General features: G+C 29.3%; 2 protein-coding genes across 3 annotated transcripts in view; one reads left to right on the forward strand and one right to left on the reverse strand.

Moving 5' to 3' along the window:
* Positions 1-3,554: 3,554 nt before the first annotated feature.
* On the reverse strand, positions 3,555-11,322 carry LOC100163986 (serine protease-like). Of its 2 annotated transcripts, XM_008184144.2 has the most exons (7): positions 11,067-11,322; positions 8,296-8,364; positions 7,966-8,141; positions 7,781-7,884; positions 6,510-6,772; positions 5,317-5,507; positions 3,638-3,915 (listed from the first exon to the last, which is right to left on the reverse strand). In XM_008184144.2, exons 1-7 carry the CDS (start codon positions 11,152-11,154, stop codon positions 3,736-3,738), a joined length of 1,071 nt encoding a protein of 356 aa, XP_008182366.1. In that variant the 5' UTR covers positions 11,155-11,322; the 3' UTR covers positions 3,638-3,735.
* A 3,854-nt stretch (positions 11,323-15,176) lies between these two features.
* Positions 15,177-22,109, forward strand: part of LOC115033543 — a 10,757-nt gene continuing 3,824 nt past the window's right edge. The window contains exons 1-5 of the mRNA XM_029486294.1: positions 15,177-15,183; positions 17,353-17,394; positions 17,614-17,697; positions 20,066-20,113; positions 20,281-20,331. Coding sequence (XP_029342154.1) covers positions 15,177-15,183; positions 17,353-17,394; positions 17,614-17,697; positions 20,066-20,113; positions 20,281-20,331 — 232 coding nt within the window. The remainder of the gene's footprint in view (positions 15,184-17,352; positions 17,395-17,613; positions 17,698-20,065; positions 20,114-20,280; positions 20,332-22,109) is intronic.

Raw genomic sequence — 22,109 nt, forward strand, 5'->3', positions numbered from 1 at the left:
ATCCCAAAGACCCAAACACACAATGCATAAAATAAACATCATAAATATATAAATTGTGAATTTGTAAGATTCTTCATTTTGCATAAACCTTTTAATCTAAAAGAATTCATAAGACGTAATATTAAAATAAAATTATAAACTTATATACCTTTATTTTGCGGTGCACAACATCTTAAACGCACAATGCATACAATAAACAGCATAAATATACATTGTAAGTTTGTAAAACTCTTCATTTCATACGAAACTATTAGAATTAATATTTTAATAAAATACTATAATAGTTATAATATTTTCGTCAAACATACGGAAGAATATAGGGTAGACGTTAAGTTAAAGTTTAAGAACCATTGCAAGTATAGTTACTGAACAATGAACATCTGTAGCTTTTGTGTTGGTGTGTCGTGTCGTCACAAGAATAGAATATTAACATTAACAAAAATTCACATTTATATACAAAAGTATAGACTAATTTAAAATCCTAAATCCCACTTCCATTACAGTTGACTTTCTCTGTCTATGACATATAGCTAGGTATAAGCGCATTCTATAAACAAACCGATTAAATGTTGTATTGTGTGGGAGTATAATAGGTAACTCCTTAGTCTTCTCTGAGACTGAGATTCTTTTATTATAATATAGTTATTAATTAGGTAATATAATAATTTATAAATTATATAAATTTATAATTTATAAGCTAATCGAATTTATTGTAAAATATTTTATGTATTTAAAAGGTACCTGGTACCTACATATTTTGGCAAAAATAAGAATATAAATATTTGCGTATGTTTAATTTCTCATCACATGAAAATCCGTGCCCTATTGATATACATTAAATACCTACATGCAGTTAAGAATGCCCAGGGTGAGGGAAGGGGGGGCAATTACCCTTTTGGCATCAAAAAAGGTTGAGAACCGCTGGTGCACTGATACAGGCGATAACATGCATTTTAAATACGCCACTGAGGGGAACGTAGTCTTTTTTATATTTTTTCATTTTAATTGAAAAGAATATTATTGTGATAAACAATAATAAATATTATATTGTCGGTCCTGGACGATAATCGTTTTAAGCCAAGGAAAATAAACCAACTGAAATGGGTCTGAAGTTATGACTTGCCGTTTGTAAAATGTTACAGTTTATAAAACAATAAAATTATCATCATTTATTACGATATTTTAATATCGATACAGTTTCATATCAGTTGCAATGTTTCACTGCATCTCGTCTCACCACAGAATTTACACCAATATAGGGAAATACCTATTTATCGTTCGTATTTCAAATAAAATCCTATAAGAAATCCCTATCGATAATAATAAAGTAGATAAACGGCCGTTCTTACGATCATACGGTAAATTCGTCAGCATATACGGTTTACCGAAATAATGATAAATCACTGTTGATATCCACTGATATTTTAACTAATATACTGGGTGACAGAAATGTCGCCCAGAGAAAACTTTTTGTCGCCTAGTAGATGATATATTTAATTACTGGGCGACAACGATTTTTTGTAAAAATTTCGATGCTTGAAATTAATATAAAATTTTATTAATTGATTATTTATTATGTTTAATTTTGTTATTTATATATGACGTATATCATTTCGTTTGGCAAATAGTTATTATTGAGAATGGAAAATCCACGTGATCGTTCACCATAGTCCGTAGATAATAGGTACCTTTCCACAGAATAATACAATAATAATTCAAGAAAGCAATTTATTCCACGCGGCACGCGACAATGCGACATGACGTTTTATCTGGTCGTCAGTCGTCCCAGCAAATATCTACAAATTGATTGTTTTTGATTTGATTTTAGTCCTCGTTCCTACAAGCTATTAGCTAAATAATTATTTCACTTTGAACCTTAACAGTTTAAACGTTCAAGCCTTCGAGGTAATACGTCATACAATTAATATACAATATTACGGATATAGGACGACTTTCGGTAAGTATAAAATAATTTAAAATCTAATATTATATACTTGGACTTAAACTAAATACAGACTTACCTATTTTAAATAATTATAATATATTACAAAATACAAAAATACTAAATGAAATATAATATATATTTGGATTATATAATACGTATATAACGTAATTAGTAATTACCATTGGTTATAATTACTAGTAAAAATAGTATTAATGTAATATTATTAATGTTCTACCTATTCATTTCTGTGAATATTCAATATAATAACTATTATTATAAATTATTATTTATTAATTAATATAATATTTAATATTTTGTAATATTATTACTTTTTTTTTTAAATTCATTTTTACAAAATGTAATATATTTTGATCTGTGGTTTAGGAATAAAATTAACTTAATGTGACAATAAAATAAAGTAACTCATAAGACATAAGTTACTAAATAACATGTAAGAAAATGTAACTCGTTATTTAAGTTAGTTAAAACTTTAAAAGTAACAAATTAAGTTCTTTGAAAAAGTTTAAAGAAATAATATAATTTTCATTCGTATATCTCCCACACAGCATTTGGGAAATGATAATATTTTGTGAATATTTTGGAGTGCTTGAATAATGAATATTTGACTAATAATATTGTATAAATATTTAATTCTTATAAAATAATAAGATATTGCACAAAAATGTTGACTTAATATTTTTATATTGTTTCCATGAAAATGTTTTTAAAAAAAATATGATTAAAATGTTTTGTTAATATTTTTTACAAAATATTTTTCAAAAGTGAACTTCTAGGCCAAAAACTATAAATAAAATATTTCCTTATTATTTACGCAACTTTTTCAATTATTTTGACAACTATATTGTTTTCCTGAAAATATTTATACCATAGTTGGGAAATATTAAAATGCTGTGTGGGCTATTTGTATAGTGTTGTTTATTATACATCTATATTATGTATATTGTATGTCATTAACACTATTGATTCCATTTTTATAATTAATAAGAATTAATTTACCTTACTCATAAATTATTTGTAATTATTTATGTGCTGTGAGTTTTGATGGTATTTTTAGATATAGGTAATGTTTTCTATAATATTTAATACTGAAAAGTTTTTTATAAGCTCATAATATGTTGATTTTGATAGTCAGCGTGAATTTTTTTTTTTATTTCGCCCAGTGATAATTCTTTAAAATATTTACTGGTTGATATAACGATTATTTTGGTAGAAAATTTTTTTTACGAATAATCCATTATTATTATCATTAAATCCACTATTAGGTGAGCTTCTGGCATCGATAATGAGTCAAGTCTATTGCCAAATCTCCTATATAATTCTATGTATAATAATAAAACGTTATTAAAAGGTTTTAGTTAATAAATTGTTATTAACTTACAACAATCACCACAGGTACACAGCTCACGTCAATTTATTCAGATTTAAACGTTACAAAGCTAAGTACCCACTATATGTCTACATAATATACGTAATGCTCGTTCATGTAATATTATTTTCTTCTTATCGCATATTCGTATATATAGTCTACGTCTTATGGAAATAAATTGTCAGGACAGTAAAAATAATAACAATTACAATGTAGGTGTTATTTTGATTTGCGTGGACATTAAAATTTTTTTTTACAAATACCGAGTCAGACCCGATGTCGTATAAAAATAAACAGAAACGGAATATCATATTTAAAAGCTGCTACCTTTATTAAAATTTTTCATATTTATTCGTGACTACAATGCAAAGTGATGTTCATCCATAATATGGGTGTGATGATTTCAGCCAGACTTGGGCCAAACGATTCGTTCGATCCACGGCAAATACTTGGACACCCTCATGTAAAAATATGGAAATTCTTTCGTGGCGCACCGCTCCTTACCGGCCGATAAGACGCCTACTTGCGTGTACATGAACGTGTAATTGGCGTGCGCAATTTGAAGTGAACTGCCACCGAAGCCCTGTGTGACAAAATCGAACAAAAATAGTTAAAACGGATGACTGTGGATACTATATAGTATATACCAGTGACGGATTTACAAGAGTATGTCCAGGAGTACCGGACCCCCCTCCCACGACCAAAAACACCGATATTTATATTTAAAAAAAATTCAGCCAACATTGTTTATTATTAAATAATACCTCTCATGTAAATATTATTGTTCAGGAGTCAGGACCACATAACCGCAAAAAAAAATTGAAAATCTACCTCCGAAGTACTACAATATGAGAACTCTACGGTTCTACACACGTATAGTTGTTTGTATTTTATGTTTCTCAATAAATAATGATTTCCTATGCACAAATGGGTGCGGGACATATTTTATTTATCGTTGTTTTCATCTTAAGTAGATTTTACACAACATCATAATGACGAGATTATAGTGTGTATTGTCCATTCTATCCAGTCAGTTTTTTTGCAATAAACGTAACGATTTTAAAGCGAGTTTAACAAAACAAAAAAAAACAAAGAATACAAAGCAAATTAATAAAGAATTATTAAAATAAAATTAATTAGAATAGAATTAAATTAAAATATGAAAAGAAATCGATGAAAGAGCATGTGGTGGATTTAACGTTATCGTTTACTTCATATAAATTTGATTCGAAATATATGGCCAAATTTAATCCAATCATAAGACTGTTGACAGTGTACTATTTTTAAGGGGTCGGATTTAGGCAATATTCTATTTCTACCGTGAGCAATGTGTAACTGTGTGTAATCTCTCGCTGTTTTTTTTTTTTTTTTTTAATGAATTTAAAAAAACGAAATAAATATAATATAATATAAAAAACAAATTAAAAAATACTAATTATTATCGATTGCTTTTAAATTAAAATATCGAAAGAAATTGACGGTTTACATGACGTTATCGTTTACTTTCTAAACATTTGATGTTATAATAATATGTATATTGACAAATTTAATCCAATATGAAATACTTCAAACGTATTTATAGTGGTACATGTTTACATGGAATTGTGTACGTTTATATTGGTGTGTATGAGTGCATGGACACGGACATTATAATATTATCTCCGTCTTCAAAGTGCGTAACATACCAAATGTATGGTGAATCCAACCTATTATGAAACTTTATGGTAAAAACGTATCTATGTTTGTACGTAGGTTCTTTTCTTTTAATATGATATATTATACACAAGACTTGCTAATAAATTGAATTATCGTAGAAAACCCACATACAAACACAGATAATTGTCTTACCATCAAGTGTGATTTGCTGAGGGTAAATTTGGTATGTTACAGTGCGTAGTATTTGCTGTAAGACGAATACAACAAATGCTTTAAATGGAAATTCATCTTAAAACGATACCGTGAAAAAGAAACACATGTAATTTACCACACAAGAGTCTTCTTCGCCATCGACGCCCGCGCATAGCATGCTGTCTTCAACTATTCCTTGCATCAACTGGGGCGTACTAGACGAAATAAAGTAATCACTCTTGCACAAGTCCGCCGAGACGATGTCCGAATTAACCTTCAACAGACCTGAACTGAATGCATTCAATGCATCCCATTTCCATGGTCCACCTGTAAAACAGTTTATTTATAATCATTATGCGTTTGTGACATTAGTGTAAAAAACAATAATCACGACTCAGGAGTCAGGGCCGTATTAAGAGTTTTAATGACAGGAGGGTAAAATATATCTACAGATTAAGACATTCCTATTTCTAAGTATATCTGTAGGTAATTTAGAACTTTGACGATCGAGGGAAGCGTAAACTTCAAAAATATTTTTATTAATTTTTTTTCAATTAAATAAAATAAAAATGTTGTTTCAAACATATATATAGTTATGTAATTAATAATAATAAATATTATAAATTATAACAATAAAAACTTTTTGAATTTCTCAGCAGTGCTCCTCCTCACAAACCCCCTCCACCATTATCTACGGCCAAGGCTGGGCAAGTTAATGATTTTTTTTCACTCAGTTAAGTTAATATGCATCAATGTATAAATTAAAAGTTAAAAGTTAATTAAACTATAGATTAACTCAGTTAAGTTAAAAGTTGATACACATTTTTTGTTAACTTTTTATTAAGTTAAATAAAAAGTTAATTTGTTTATACAACGTTAGCGTACTTAATTTTTTTCAACCCAAAACTAAATTAGAGACTATAGTGTTTATACTTAATACAATATTTCCATATAAGGTAGATTCGAATGATATAATTTTTTAACTTTAAACAATTCACGGAAAATATTTTTTGACATGAAAACAAAATAGATTGAAATAGTGAAGTATAATTAAATTAAAAACAAATTAAATTAACTTAACTTACTTCTTAAAATGAAAAATTAATTCATTAATTTCACGTTAATTAAAAATAAAAAAAATTGAGTAAGTTAACAGTTAAGTTAATCGAAAGCCAAAAGTAACTAGTTAAATTAAAAAGTTAAAATAAAATAAACTGTTTAAAATAACTTTAATTTTTTAACTCGTTAATACCCAGCCTTGTTTACGGCCATACTTATTCAATTTGGCCCTGGACGATGTTCTTTTTAAGCCAATGATAGTAAACGAACCGTATTGAATCCGTCCCCAACCAGGTGTTATCACAGCCTGTGAGTGAGTCGACTGCCAGTTTGGATCTGCATTAAGACAAATGGGCTGCACGTACGCTGAAAACTTCACGTCCCGGTCCAAATGGAACAACGCTATATCGTTGTACAATGACGGTATTTGAAAATCCGGGTGCACTACAATTTGATCGATTTGGTAGTCCATTGGTGTGGCATCGTCGGTTTCCGACAAATAGTTCGGATCTCTTAGACGCGCCCAGCGCGTGCTATAGCAACGATTTAGGTAGGCATTATACAATTTATCAAAATTAACCTTTTCTTTAGTCTATAGACGCACGTATATACCTAGTAGATACTAGTAGATACCAAGGCTGGGCAAGTTAATGATTTTTTTTAACTCAGTTAAGTTAAGTTAATATGCACCAATAACAAAAAGTTAAAAATTAATTTAACTATATGTTAACTCAGTTAAGTTTAAAGTTAATATACATTTTGTGTTAACTTTTTATTAAGTTAAAAAAAAGTTAATTTGTTTATACAACGCTTGCGTACTTAATTTTTTTCCAACCTAATACTAAATTGACTATAGTGCTTATACTTTACTCAATATTTCCATATAAGTTAGATTCAAATGATATACATTTTTAACTTTAAACAATTAACGGTAGATATTTTTTGACATGAAAACGAAATAGACTGAAATAGTGAAATATAATTAAGTTAAAAACAAAATAAATTAACTTAACTTATTTCTCAAAATGAAAAATTGATTCGTTAATTAAAAAATAAATTTAGTAAGTTAACATTTAAATTAATAAAATGCAAAAAATAACTAAGTTAAAAAGTTAAAATTAAATCAACGTTTTAACTCGTTGATGCCCATAGCCTTGGTAGATACCATCTTGAATGTTTGAATATCGAAAATTCGTATGGTGAATTTTATATTGTTACCAAGTTATTGGACATGCGCACGTGCGTATGTCAAAATTATGACATACATACGATAACACTTTGTTTCGCCACTCTTTTAGTTAAGTGTTGAGTGCCCGAATTAACGGTTATAGTATCTATTACGCATTAGCTTATATAGACGTGAAACTATTTTTTTTTGAGAAAGGATGGAGTGATCGACATTCGACACAACACCCATTTTGGATCCGCCCTTGCTCATACAGTCATACCACGTATAATTATATTTTTTCAGTTATGTTACTGTTCTAAAGAAGTTTAAACTTAATACTTATAATATTGTTTATATAATATAATATACTAACAAGTTGTCAAATATTCCTTCAAAGTGCGCCACGGACAAGATCCATCTGTTGCTGATCAATGATCCACTATAAAGCCAAATACCATTGCTGTCACCCAACAAAGCCTATACAATTTTCGAATAAAATATAAAACTATTAATACATTCCTACAATCGATGTGTTACATATTATTATTTCTACATTACCACGTGCAAAAATTCTCTTGGTGCAGTCCTTTCGTCGTTAACATTTGGCACCACTTCAGGCGTGTTTGATATTGCATTATTATGACAATCTTTACATTTGATTAATATATCCTTATCATCAGATAATGTTGAATTCTTTATATATTTGTAAATAAACTCCGAGTAACTGCTGCACACTTTTTCAAAATTTAAAAAAAATTGCTATAAGTAATAACTTTATAATAACTCATATACCTATTGCTGCATTAAGTATAATAACTTATAATCTAATTTATTTGATAGGCTAGCTGCAGATATAACAAATTATCATTAAAATATGTAAGTACTTACTTTCGGCTGCTGAATATGTTTCAATGCTTTTGGATTGATCATCTGGAGGATTACTAGTGGTCACTTCATCTGTAAGCAGATAATAAAGAATATAGAAATCAACGAGTAAAATTTGCTAAATTGCAGAAGAAAAAATGTTTCTCAATTTATACTCAAAATTCAGACAAAATTGTTACAAAATTATAAAATATGGATAAAATAGTATATAAATAAAATTAATGACATTAAAAAAGTATTACATATAATAAAATATGGAGTGATCATGGAATATAAATCCTAATTTACATGATTGTGTATAATATTAAGAATATAAGTGTTTATGAATCATGTTAAGTGTGTCTTGCATGATAACTAAACACATTTCTTTAAGTTCTTTTAATTCTAATGTATTTTTACTTAAGAAGTCTCTGAGCAGAGGCGATGGGGTCCCACGTACCCCGAACCAAAGACCGTGGACTCCACAATTGTTTATATGGTACTTTTCTTTAAAGAAAGGTATGGCCTAGGGATGGTTAAATGAATATCTTCTCTTCATTCACGAACTTGTCTTGGTTATTTTCGTTTGTTTCCCATCGGAGAGTTGGGTCTAGAATTTATTCCTTTGCTTTTTGTTCGGTCGAGGCGATGACTATATCGGCTCTCCTGTTTTGGGGGCTATAATCATCAGCGTGTGCCAAGCAATGTACTTCTTCTTGTACCTCAAATCCTTTTTTTCGAAATAAATTTGCTAGCTGGGTGCAAATCTTATGGTGTGCCGAGTTTCTAAGCAGCTCTGATCGCAGACAAGAGCCACGGATGTGGGAAAGCGTTTCTATTGTGTTATTATCCTCGCTGTACTTGACTACATTTGATGCGTGCTCTCAAAGCCTGATGTTTGGCTATTCCCTATATCGCAATCAATGTATTTTTTTATTTTTCCTTTTTCTATGGTAAGATACTGCAGGATGAATCGGACCCGGAAGTTGTCTATTAGATTTGAATAGAAATACCATGAATTCTTTAATTATTTTATCGAATCTATCAAAATAGTCTTGGGTTGGAGGTTGTAATTTATATTTATCGATCTCTGTGAAAACCAGTCCTTATTCCTTCACTAAAATAGACGCTAGATTTTCCTCGAATGTGAGTTCCGGGAGTTGTGGAGCTGTTTAAGGGGGGTCCGCTGTATTGTGTGAGTGTGTTAGTGTATCTATATTTTCGGATTGGGCAAAGTGGTTTGAAGGCCCTAATGTATTATCAATTATTCTTCGAGCTCTAATTATCGCGCATTGGCCAGATTCCCTGGCTAAATAGCCGTTTAGAGAAACAAATATTTTACCGCAGCCTGGGCATTCGATTTTTGGTTTAGAGATAGTGGTATGGTAGCACTTGTATCTATTCTGTCCTAGCCTGATGTTTTTTTTTCCGAATTGTGATATTATTATAATGTTATAATTGACGAAGCATCTGCCGAAGTTTGGATACGCAATTTACGAATAAGTAATATGAAACCGGTCACTATGCCGCTCTGTATATACGGGACTATTGCGTACTCAGTGTATAAAGCGTGTGAGACATGGATCTAACCACATAGATAAGTTAATTGCATTGCGGTGCTAAATAACACGTTCGGTGTTACGAGTTTGCGACCTTCGTACCTATCGATAAAAACAAAGATTAGACTTATTTGACGTTTCTACTTCGGCCGGGTATAAAGACTGGGTCACTAAAACTGTCCTAAGGGAGACATTTTGGCCAGATCGACTCGAAAGCGACACCGATCTGAATGCGCACTTTTTATGAATCGGTAGAAACAAAGAACGTAAAAAACCATTCACTATTACAGAGGCAGTCGGAAAAAAACTTGGGAGCGAATGTTACGCGTGCAGCACGTATAATTTATATAGTATTTACTTTTAAAACTTTTTATAACTTAATTATAATTTAACTCAGTTAAGTTAAAAGTCAATACACACTTTTCGTTAACTTTTTATTAAGTTAAAAAAAGTCAATTTGTTTATACAACGCTAGCATACTTCATTTTTTCCCAACCCAAAACGAATATAATAGACTAGTGTTAGTACTTTATACGGTATTTCCATATAAGCTAGATTAGAATAATATAAAATATAGGTAAATGTTTTAACTTTAAACAAATCACGGTAAATTTTTTTTGTCATGAAAACGAAATAGACTGAAATAGTAAAATGAAATAAAATTAAACTAAATAAATTAACCTTATTTCTTAAAATTAAAAATTAATTGGTTCATTTTACGTTAATTAAAAAAAATTAGTAATTCAACAGTTAAGTTAAAGAATATCCAAAAGTAACTAGTTAAGTTAAAAATTCAAAATAAAATAAACTATTTAACTTAACTTTAATTTTTTAACTCGTAAATGCAGATTTGCTACATAATATACTGTATATCAAGAAAGTTTACTATGTCGTCCAAATCAAATTAAAATATACATGGTGGTCACAATGGGTCATGTATGAAAAATGCATAGTATGCGAAAAAATGTTAAGAAAACAAAACAACCACATTCAGTTTGGGTGATTCGCAGTCTTAGAGGTCACCCACGTCAAAATTGCTTCGTTCGCACCCTATCCAAACAATATAATAGGTATATATTTACTATTGTATAGGTTATATTACTTAGAGTTAAAGCATTTAGGTTGGTGTTTAAGGTTATACTTTTATGTAAGAATGATACAATAATGTAAATTATACGACATGACACTGTAAAAAAATTGAAAATGCGTAATATTCAAATACAATTAAATGCTTACCGTTATCCTGCGGTGCGCAGCATCCCAAACGCACAATGCATAAAATAAATAGCATAAATATACATTGTAAACTTTTAAGACTCTTCATTTTGAATGAAACTATTAGAATTAATATTTTAATAAAATACTATAATATCTATTATCGTCTAACTTACGAAGGAATATAAAGTCGACGTTATGCTAACGTTTATGAAACACTGAAAGTAGTTACTGAATAATGAACATCAGTATTTCTTGTGTTTGTGTAAGATTATCAATAATTCAGAAATCAAATTGATAAACTAATTTAAACTCGCTATTCCCAATTACATTACAAGTGACCTTTGTCTATCTGTAATGGATAGATAGGTAGATATGAGCACACATCCTGTAAACAAACTGATTACATTTTGTATTGAGTGGGAAATGGAAGTACCTATAGGTATAGTACCTTACTCTTTTCCGACAGTCACGTATTCTCTTATAATTATTATTAATGAATGAAAATAATTAATAGATATACTATAACCTATAAGTCCTTTTGCTAGGTTGCCAGGGTGATGTATAAGCATAGATATAAAATATAATATTATTTAACTGCCGTTTTTACACGCAAATTAACATTAAAACCTGAGTACCATAGAGGAAATTAGGTAACCGCTCTGCTGTACAGTAGCAGGTAGGTCACTCCAAGGGCAGTTGGTGCGGGCGATTGTAAACTCGGCCCCTGTTTTTTTCAGGTAAAAATAATTTAGGTGTAAACTGGGCTAGGGGTTTTTACAGGTAAAAATTATTGACGTGTAAACTCGGCCTGAATAAAAATATAATATGTATAATATTTTTGAGAACAATTTAGAGGATACCATGTTGAGGTGATGATCATTATCCTCCAAAAATTATTTTCATATTTTTATTCATAGTATGAAGTTCGTTATATAAATGTAGAATTCACTAAAATTGTGAAAAAATTTAAGTAATATATTTCAGTATTAAAAATATAAGTAAAATGTATCCATGTAAAATTATAAGTGTACAAAAGTGTACAAATATAATTAAAACTGTTGTGCAATAGTTAATAATGTAAGGTTATAATATAAATCGTTTTTTTTTAAGTAAAAATCCATGTGTTTGACGTACCTATTCACTCACCGATATATTCACACCGATGCATAGGTACTATTCGTTAACAACAAATTGTTCCGTTTATTATATTTTATTGGTCAAAATAATTATCGGGCCGAGTTTACAACCATTCTTTTTTATAATTTTAAATTTCCGGGCCGAGTTTACAATCGACCTATTTTATTACCTAAAATTTCAGGGCCAAGTTTACAACAAAAAAGGTAACCGCGGGCCCAGTTTACATTTGCCCGTCGGTGCACACGAATTGCGTACCATGCCAGGGTAAACGAAGCTTTTTGAACGAATCGCGTCCCGGACTCATTTCGTGTTACTTTTCCACTTAACATTTTTTTTGTGGTTTCCAAATTTATTTTTAATTTTGATAATGTTTTTAAATTTTTAACTATACGAACTTTCTGGACTATAACGGACTTTTTTTTAAAATATGTGAATATGATGATTTAAATTATGATATTATATTTTTACGATTAAAATTTTTTTTAAATAGGTAGGTATGTGAATATGACGATATTTTATATTATGATATTATGTTTTCACACTTTCAATTTTTATATAACATGACATCTTTATTATTTCAATATCACTTTAGGAACCGCTCAACTACAGATAAAAAGGTAACATGAATTGTATCCCGGACGCAATTCGTTCAAAAAGGTTCGTTTACCTGTTTTGGTAGGTACGCGATTCGTGTGCGCCCAGGGTAGTTCTTAAGAAGCCACAAGGGGGGGGGGCGAAAATATTTTGCATATTATATACTTACAATTTGCATACATATTCCATTTATTTTTTCCTATTGCTTGATACATAAGAAGTAATTATAAGTTCTATAAAATTTATACCACAACGGCATAACTTAAAAATATAGGTGCCTACTTATCAATAAAAAAATTTAAAAAAAAATAATTTTTTATTCAAACTTAATGAATAGTCAAACTTCAAATATATTATACTTATTAAACAATATTATATAAAAATAAGTAATAAGTCTATTTATTTTTTGTCTATCCAGCATTTGTGTCTACATTTCAATTATATTGTTTTTTGCGTCATCATTTTTCGGTGAATTTGTTTCAAAATAACACGTTACTTTATTTTTTGACATTTTTACAAAAAAACGCGAGCACAAGCCACAATCAATGTTAAAACTTCAAAAACAATATTATAAAACCGTGAACGTCGTGAACTCAAAAACTGTTATGACAGTAAACAGTTTTGACATAAAATTATCGCCAAAACGATTTTTAATAAACTGTTTGCTCATTTATATTTTTGGTTCTTACTCGTCCCAAGGGAGGGGGGCGGTCTACCTATTACCCAATCCCGTAAAACCGCCACTGGGTCACTGCAATGTACCTAAATGTGAGGTTTGAATTCTATAAAAATGATTGCATATTATGAAAAACAATTATACACCTGAACATTTTTATTGAATATATAAAAAAATTCATTCGTATTTCACATGGCTCAGTTCTGACGTAAAAAATTGTGTCACGAATAAACCATACACGCAATTTTACATGGATAATGATTTTTGCACGCAATTTGGAAACTCAGATCTCCGATATATAAGAACACCTATAATCTATATATATCTTTACGGAAAAGTAATACATTATAATGTCGTTAGATAGGCACAGTGAATGGTGTTACCAAATTTTTGTTAGCATATGAAATTGCCAATTTTGTGTTTTATATGACAAATATTTTTATAAAAGTTAGATAAATATTAACGAGTACCTAGGTATAAAGACATTATTTAGTTATACCTTAGAACTTTAAACATTATTCAAAAGAAAAAAATACATGAGAACAGTCATATTTGTTATTTCTTGATATCGTTGAACAGGCGTTATTCCTCAGTTCTTTCAACGTAATGTTGCAATTCAAATACAAATCCACTACAAAAAGTATGTACGTATTATGTATCTTACATATTAAAAGTTAAGAACTTATGATGTCTGATGACATTGCACTGTTTCCAACACGTCATGATATGATGTACCTATCAGTGTTTTTCACCATACCTCTTATATGTAATTCTATATATTATTATACTAAATGTTTAAAAATATGTTTATTATGCATTACAAGCATGCTGTATAGTATTATGGGAAACTAGGTCATTAATTATAATATTTAAGCCTTATCATAATAATACACATATTAATGGTTTTCAGGGTTTTGTTAATAATATAGTGAATACTGAATAATTACAATATATTATATAACTGTTGAAATAGGTATAGCTAATAGCTAATACATATTGCTATTGCATACTTTATATTAGGTGTAACAAACGTCATATTTTGATTTATCGGCTCATTAACTTTGTGTACGAATATAGAGGTTAAATAATATAATATTTTATCTATCCAGTCAACGAGTCAAACCAAAGGTTGCAAGATAACACTATTCAATCAATTGATCGATACAAAATGAAAAGTTATAATTTATAAAGTACAGAGTACAAACTCCAAAATATAATAGTAATAATTAATATTATACAATATCTGAGCTGAAATATTATAAACGCAGTGATTTAAAAAATGTGGGTAAACTGCCGTTATTGTTCATAAAAGTAGGTATTTGGAGAAAAATAAGCCAACGAAACAAATACGTCACACGTTCAAGAAACGACACAGCCAGGTGTTGTTGTCGGGTTTACTTATTTTGTTAACGTGTACTGCTAATACTAATATTTGTTCATATGGATTTCTAGCGGATGTCTATGAAAAAAATATTTACAATGTTTAGGTACTCAGTTTTTATAACGCATACTCGCCAAAGTGAAATAACGTTATTCGGTGTCTACAATTTAATAACACCTATTTTGTATTAAGAATCGAATCACATTACGTACGTCCGTTTCGATAAAAAGTTTATACTCGTTTTTTGTAGGTACTTGTCTAAACAATAACTATGGTTTCATATAAAGCTTTAACAATATTAACAGTGCTATTTAGTATTATAATAAACTGTGACGGAACAATGGAAGGTATCAACTAACAATTATTTTGTAATTACATTAAAATATAAAAAATGTATTGATTAATAAACATATAATACTTATATTATAATATTATTATATTAGGTATGCAGTATGCACATTGTACCTATTATAAAAGTGATAGCTTATTAAATATGTATTATTATTCATGACATGATATTACCTGTATAATGAAATAGGTATTTGTAATTGATTTCATATATTTGTTATGCAAAATATGTAACAAAAAAAATGTATCAATGTAAATGATTACAATTTGTATGTATGTTTATAGTTTGTTTTACGTAATCACTTTATATTATATTTTTTCCTTTTGAGAATGGGTGACTAAAAATAGTCATACTCACTGATTAAGATTGAGGTGGTACAGTGGCCTAACTTTCTTTCACTGGAGATGGTAACAAATGAGAAGGATTATAAATTATATACTAGCTTTCCCGCCCGGCGTTTCTCGTGCCAATGATTGGTTATTGATCCGCAATCATTTTGACTATACTCTAAGGGTTCCGGCCGAGAAATAATTTGGGAAACGCTGGCCTATTAAATATTAATACAGATCGTTGGTTGGAGATACGCAGCACTGACACGAAAATCGGTCGGCCGAACAGATCCATTTTTGTGTAATATTATATCGTACAAAATATGGTTGTCGCCTCGAAATAAACCGACGATTTTAGTCATAATTTTGTCTATAATTTGTAAATTGTGGAAATATAACGTGTTTACACTCCGGTATTTATTCCTTGTATCTTTGGGCTTAATTTAAGTACCGTTTTTTATTATTTTTGGACTACATAGTTCATAAAAAGTCCGCGCTCGGACCGGTGTCGTTTTAAAGTCGGTCCGTCCAAAATCGACCCCATAAGAACCGGTTCTTTAACACACCCCAATATAAACACTGCCGCCAGAAAAGATGAGTTATTGTCCAGCTATCTATCGGTCGAATGCATCTATACGATCGCAGACCCATAACGCATGTACGACTAATACTGTTGTGGAGTGTACAATGTTGGTAGCATTATATGCATTAAATTATACTATCCTACGGGTCTACCATTCACTTATCTACATACTATATTATACACTGTGGTCCAAGTAACAATTACCTCGATCTTTTACAAATATACACAGTGTACCAAGTGAATACAACCACTACTTATTTTATCTGTGAAACTGTCTTCATTGTCTTACTTTCTGTCCTCTTAGTATATATATTATTATTATATACACACAAAATTAAATACTCTAAATTATGTACCCAATGCATCCAGTAAAATTAATACCAGATCAAAGACAACAGAACAATGTTCTTCCGATGATCTCGTACAAATCATTTTAGAAATTTAATCGTCTCTGGCTGAGTTTCTTGTTGCAAATAAAGAACTTGCATCAAAACAAACACTTAAATTTAACTATTAGCGAAAGTCTATTGGTACATGGTCTGCCAACATTAATGAATTTAAATTTTTTCTTTACACTAAAAATGTTAGGTTATTTATATGTAAAAGAAAATTTTCATTTTTTTTAGTTTCTTAAAAATTATTGTTGATAAAAGTGTTTCACTAGGTCGAAAAACTTTAAAATGTAATACAAGGTTCCTCATAATATAATATACAATTATACATTTTATATAATTTACCTATGTAATATCCAATCAATGACATTCGTCAATTTTAACAATCGAATAAATAACTTAATGTGGTATTTTTTTGTTTTTTAGAATGTGAAAGTAAGGGACTTTATATTAGTAAAAATTATAATAGTTTTGATTATTTTTAGATTTAAATTCTATTTTATTATAATTTTCATAAATAATTTCTTTAAATAAATCGTATGTTTTGTAATATTATTATTTAATTTTGGAAAATTAAAAACAGATTTTTTAGTAAAAATTGGGTTTGATTGTAAGTATATGTTTATGGTACCTATCAGTAACTGTTGGTAAACGAATTTGTTATTTTTATAAATTATCTATCAGAAACATTTTTTAACAATTGTTTTTGTATTTAACCAGATAAAATAGGTAAAACTATTTTATAACGATTGTATAATATAATTATATATTGTACCAAACACCTTTTAATATTTTAAACTGTCGATAAATCCGCGTTTCACTTAAGTCAGTAATGTACTTATGATAATATTATATTGTTACAGCTGAAACTGGATTTTATAATTTGGTTTTTATACTGCAATTTAGTAAGTCATAAAGAGTGGTAATATTCTTAAATTTAAAAAATGTAGTCGTCTATTTTCAAATATAATAGATTCACTGTTACATTACTGATTAGTAACCTTCTTGTTATGTAATAACGTATCATGACGCACATAATACAAAAGTTATAATCTTTTCTTTTCCATACACTACGCGGTAATTCACATTTGCTGATCATTTTCATGAAAAATTGGATATCCCAGAAGACTATGAGGAATTTACACAGCACGTGAAAACAAGGATTGACGCCGAGAGTTATAATGAATTTAATTCAGCTGAAAAATATAGTAATTTAATTTTTAACTATAAAAAAAACTTAATTCAGATTAAGATTGAACCACTTTTGCGAATTTAGCCCGAGCCGTCGATCAGCGTTTAATACCTCAGGCGATTGCTATTCGTATTTTTATTGATCGATAATCATCTGTGGTAGCCAATAATCATAGGTACTCATATGCTTCGATGCTTACTAAGTGATACAGTGTACATGCATGGAATGGGGATGGATATGGGGGTATGCACCGACAAAATAAATTTTTGTCAGCCAAGTGGTTCAATCTTATCCTAAATAGAGTATAATACACAGCGACTAAACAGCCTCATTTAACATAAGACTGCAAAATATGGGTGACAATCAGACATCAGTAGGTAATACCTATTGCTGTAATTTCGTTTAGTTTTCATCTGTAGGACACATCAGATTCATTTAATTGGTATTCCAAATTCCTCCTTGATATTATACATTGTCACTCTATGTGTACTGTCATAAGCTTTCTTAAAGTTAACAAATAGTTGGCAAATGCCTTGCCTGTATTTATACTGTTTCTATTATTGACCAATAATTGGCCTCTCTTTTTTAATACCACACTGGAATTCTCCTAAGCCATTAATGGGTCTAATCGGTTTGCCAATATTTTTGAAAATATTTTATAAACTGCATTTAATTTTTAATTAATACTGCTTTTTAACTTGGGTTACCCTAGATAAATCACTAGGCACGAATAAAAATCTTTTTTTAATTTCGTTTTGTAATTTATTTTACTTATGAAATTATTTTTTGCATTTTTCAACTTAAATTTTAAATTATTTAACTAATCAGACTTTCAAATGAAAGTACAACATTTAAAATAATATATACTGCCTAAGTAATATCATAAAGATAATGTTTAGGATGACCACTTGAGTGTTGCTAGCGATTGCAATAAAGACAAGTAATAACTAAACGCCACGACTAGGTGCAATTATTACATAACCCTGTTGTGACCCACCCAACGAAACAAAACACAATATTATGTGTTTGGCCTAAGTAAAAGGTTTAGTATAACTGAGTCACTGAGATAACCACAGTTTACGGTAGTGTGTCATGTGTTCAAAAATCATGTATTCGAATGTCGTATGCTCAATTGAATGTGCACGAAATATTATATGTTCGAAAGGTTGTATGTTCAGAGTTATCGATAAACGAAACTAAATAACACTAATCGCGTTTTTATAATATTTGATTTTACTAAATCTTATTTTTATTGATTTTTCGTGGCGGAAGCATTATAAATATTATTGAGGGTTTTTTTGTCTTTCATCTATCAGTACAGTTTGATATCTATATCATTCCAACGGTATGAGTACCAAACACAATTTTGTTCAAACACTCATTTTAAATAATATTTTATACAATTTATATGAATGATTTTTATTTTTTAAACACATTTAAAGTATATATGACAAAGACATCTTACTTATAAATAATTATAAGTTCATGTTAATAAGAAATAAATGCCAATATGTGATCAAATTAATAAATATTATTGGAAATGTACAAAAAGATGCTGAGCAACATTTTGGACAATATTAATTGAGCACGGTGAACATAAAAAAAACAATTGTTTTATTATTTATATTTTCACGTATCAGATACGGTTAAATATCGTTGTGAAATTCTAAAAAATAAAATAAAAAAGCCAGAATTAAATTTCGAATTTCAACGTGATAGTTCCAACTCAAGTAACTAAAAACGCATCTAAGCAAATAGTACAAAGATAAAGAAAAGGAAAAGAAGTATAAAAAGTTTCATTAAATTGTATACCTCCTTTGGAACTTCAAAATTACATTTCAAGACATACTTTTCTTTTGAAAAATGTAATTGAAGGAAATAATAAACTTATGATTTTCACTGATGTTCAGAATTGCATATACTTGAGGGAATCAAATTTTGTTGCAACGTTCAAGGCTTTTCCTGAAATTTTGAAACAGATATTTACTATACGTGGATCAATTTCACGAGGTATCAATAACATTATTTGTGTTTCATTGACCTTTGGTATACGTAGGTACTAAAGACCAGCCAAAATAAATATGATTATAAAACAGTGCTAAATGTATTTAACAGTTGACGTCATTTCATTTGTAATCCATTATTTTTTATTTTTTTTTTACACGGACGATCGAATGAATAAATAATAAATACTATGGTACAATTCTTGATGTTTTCATTTATCGATAATTTCAAATATACGACCTTTTGAACACAATATAATCTTTCTAACAGACAATCATTCGTTCACTTGGCGTTCGAACACGTGATTTTCGAATACATGACCTCCTAACCTTATAGAATATTCTCTTAATTAATTGATATATTATTAAATTTACTTGAAGGTTATTTAGCTAAAATGTATACATCAATCTATAGTGAAAAACCTGATGGTAAGTTTAATAGGTAAATGAATCTGTTTTTATAATTAATTATATTAATAATTTATAGAATTCGTTATAAATGTGTTGTATTTTTATTTTCATTTTTATAATGTAAAACGTGAAATAGGCTAACTAACCTAATACCTCATAATATTTTTTTTTTATTTTTTTATTAGAGCTTGGAAATGATATATTAAAGAATCCACGAAACTATTGTAATATTAAAAGTGAGTAATAGTATAAACATGTAACAGTAGGTGTTCTAAGAATAGTACTTTTGGGGAACTTTTCATATTCAATTTTCAAATCGTTTGACTGAAAATTATTAATGTTGAGGATTGTAGCTTATATTTAACTCCATAACGTCATATCAGACATATTGTGCGGGGAGGGGGGGGAAACCTTGTTCGATCAGCCGTGACGGGTGGGCGGCGTAAGGAGTATTGTCTACAATATTGTCCCTTTCAACACATTTAGGTTAGGTAAATGGCGCCGAAGTTTTTAAAATGTGCAATTTTAAAACTTCCCGGCCTCAGTATCTTAATTATTTAATATAGAGGTACCCTAATATACATTTATTCATAATCATGGTTTAAATATACTCATGCTCATATTAAAGTTATGAAGTAAATAAAATATGGCCGGCCGGCCACATTTTTTAAAAAAGAGGTCGGGCCACGGCCCGATGTCACCATGGACTTCGGCGCCACTGGGTTAGGTGAATACGATTCCGCGACAGTTCATCGCGCATCAATTTATCTCGCGAAATATTATTGCCGACGTTTTATCGCATGCTTGTTAATCGTGCAGTATTTTATCGCTTCATTTCGCCGAGGTTATTTTATCGTGTATACTACGTCGCTCGTTCACCGTGCTTCACTTTATCGCGTTAATCGTCCTCGTATTATTATTACTTGACCTGATGCACCTATCTTAAATGTCAAATTTCGAGTGCGGTAGTACCAATGTGGCTACGTCCATATAAGTCTAAAAGAAGGTTTCAGAATCATATTATACGATGGTATGTAATTCCATCTAATATATCAAATTCTCGTGTTACTGCAGTGTTAATGGAGGTCGCACTCCTCCGTAACGGCTTTACCGATTCTTATGAAATGTTGTGTGTATAACATATTGTGTGTGGACAACCTAGTTTTATTAGCCGTGACGGGTCGGTGGCGTACTACGACGTAACTACGGCTAAGCCCCCCCATGCGATTTTACTTTTTAGCCCCTCCTTTTTAGCTCGTGGTTAGAACTCAAATCGTTAGGAAAAAAAATTATGTGTAAAATATTAAATTATTATATTGTATAATATATAATTGACATTGTGTACAGTGTAAAAATACAGTGAAATGTGTTTATGTGTTTAAGCCGTTTAAGGCGTATAGCTTATCTGCTTATTGTATATTTAATATAATAAGTATATAAGTATATATCGACGGTTCCAAGCCAAAATGGCGTAAACGACAATTGTAAAAATGTTCAGGAGAGTAAAAACAAAATTCGTTAAAAAAAAAAATGTTTTCATCAATTTTCACTATCAAATGTTCGTTATATAAATTCATGTTCATTAAATAAAATGTTGAATACAGTATTGTTTTCAATATTTAATAACCCAAATACTATAAATGTAAAAGATTACTGATTACCAAGCAACCAAAAAATTATTGGTCGCTTACTCCACATAACATAACTTACCTGTGTTTTTTTAATTTTAATATCATTCAAATTATATGATGTAAGTGCCGAAAATTACGAAATAAATTTTTTTTGCTCAATATTCCCGTTTGTTATATATATAATAATAATAAAAGCAATAGAAAAGTATTTAACAGTATTATTTACTATAAAATAATGTATGTAACGATTCTAATTCTAATTCATCTATACTTTTTTAATTTTGAGAATAAAAACAAATCAATACATAAAAAATATATAATTTTTCTTATTCAATAAAAATTATAAAAAAATTGGTAATAGGAAAACTTAATCGACCTTAGTG

This window comes from Acyrthosiphon pisum, chromosome A1 (genome assembly GCF_005508785.2).
Source record: "Acyrthosiphon pisum isolate AL4f chromosome A1, pea_aphid_22Mar2018_4r6ur, whole genome shotgun sequence".
NCBI lineage: Eukaryota > Metazoa > Arthropoda > Insecta > Hemiptera > Aphididae > Acyrthosiphon > Acyrthosiphon pisum.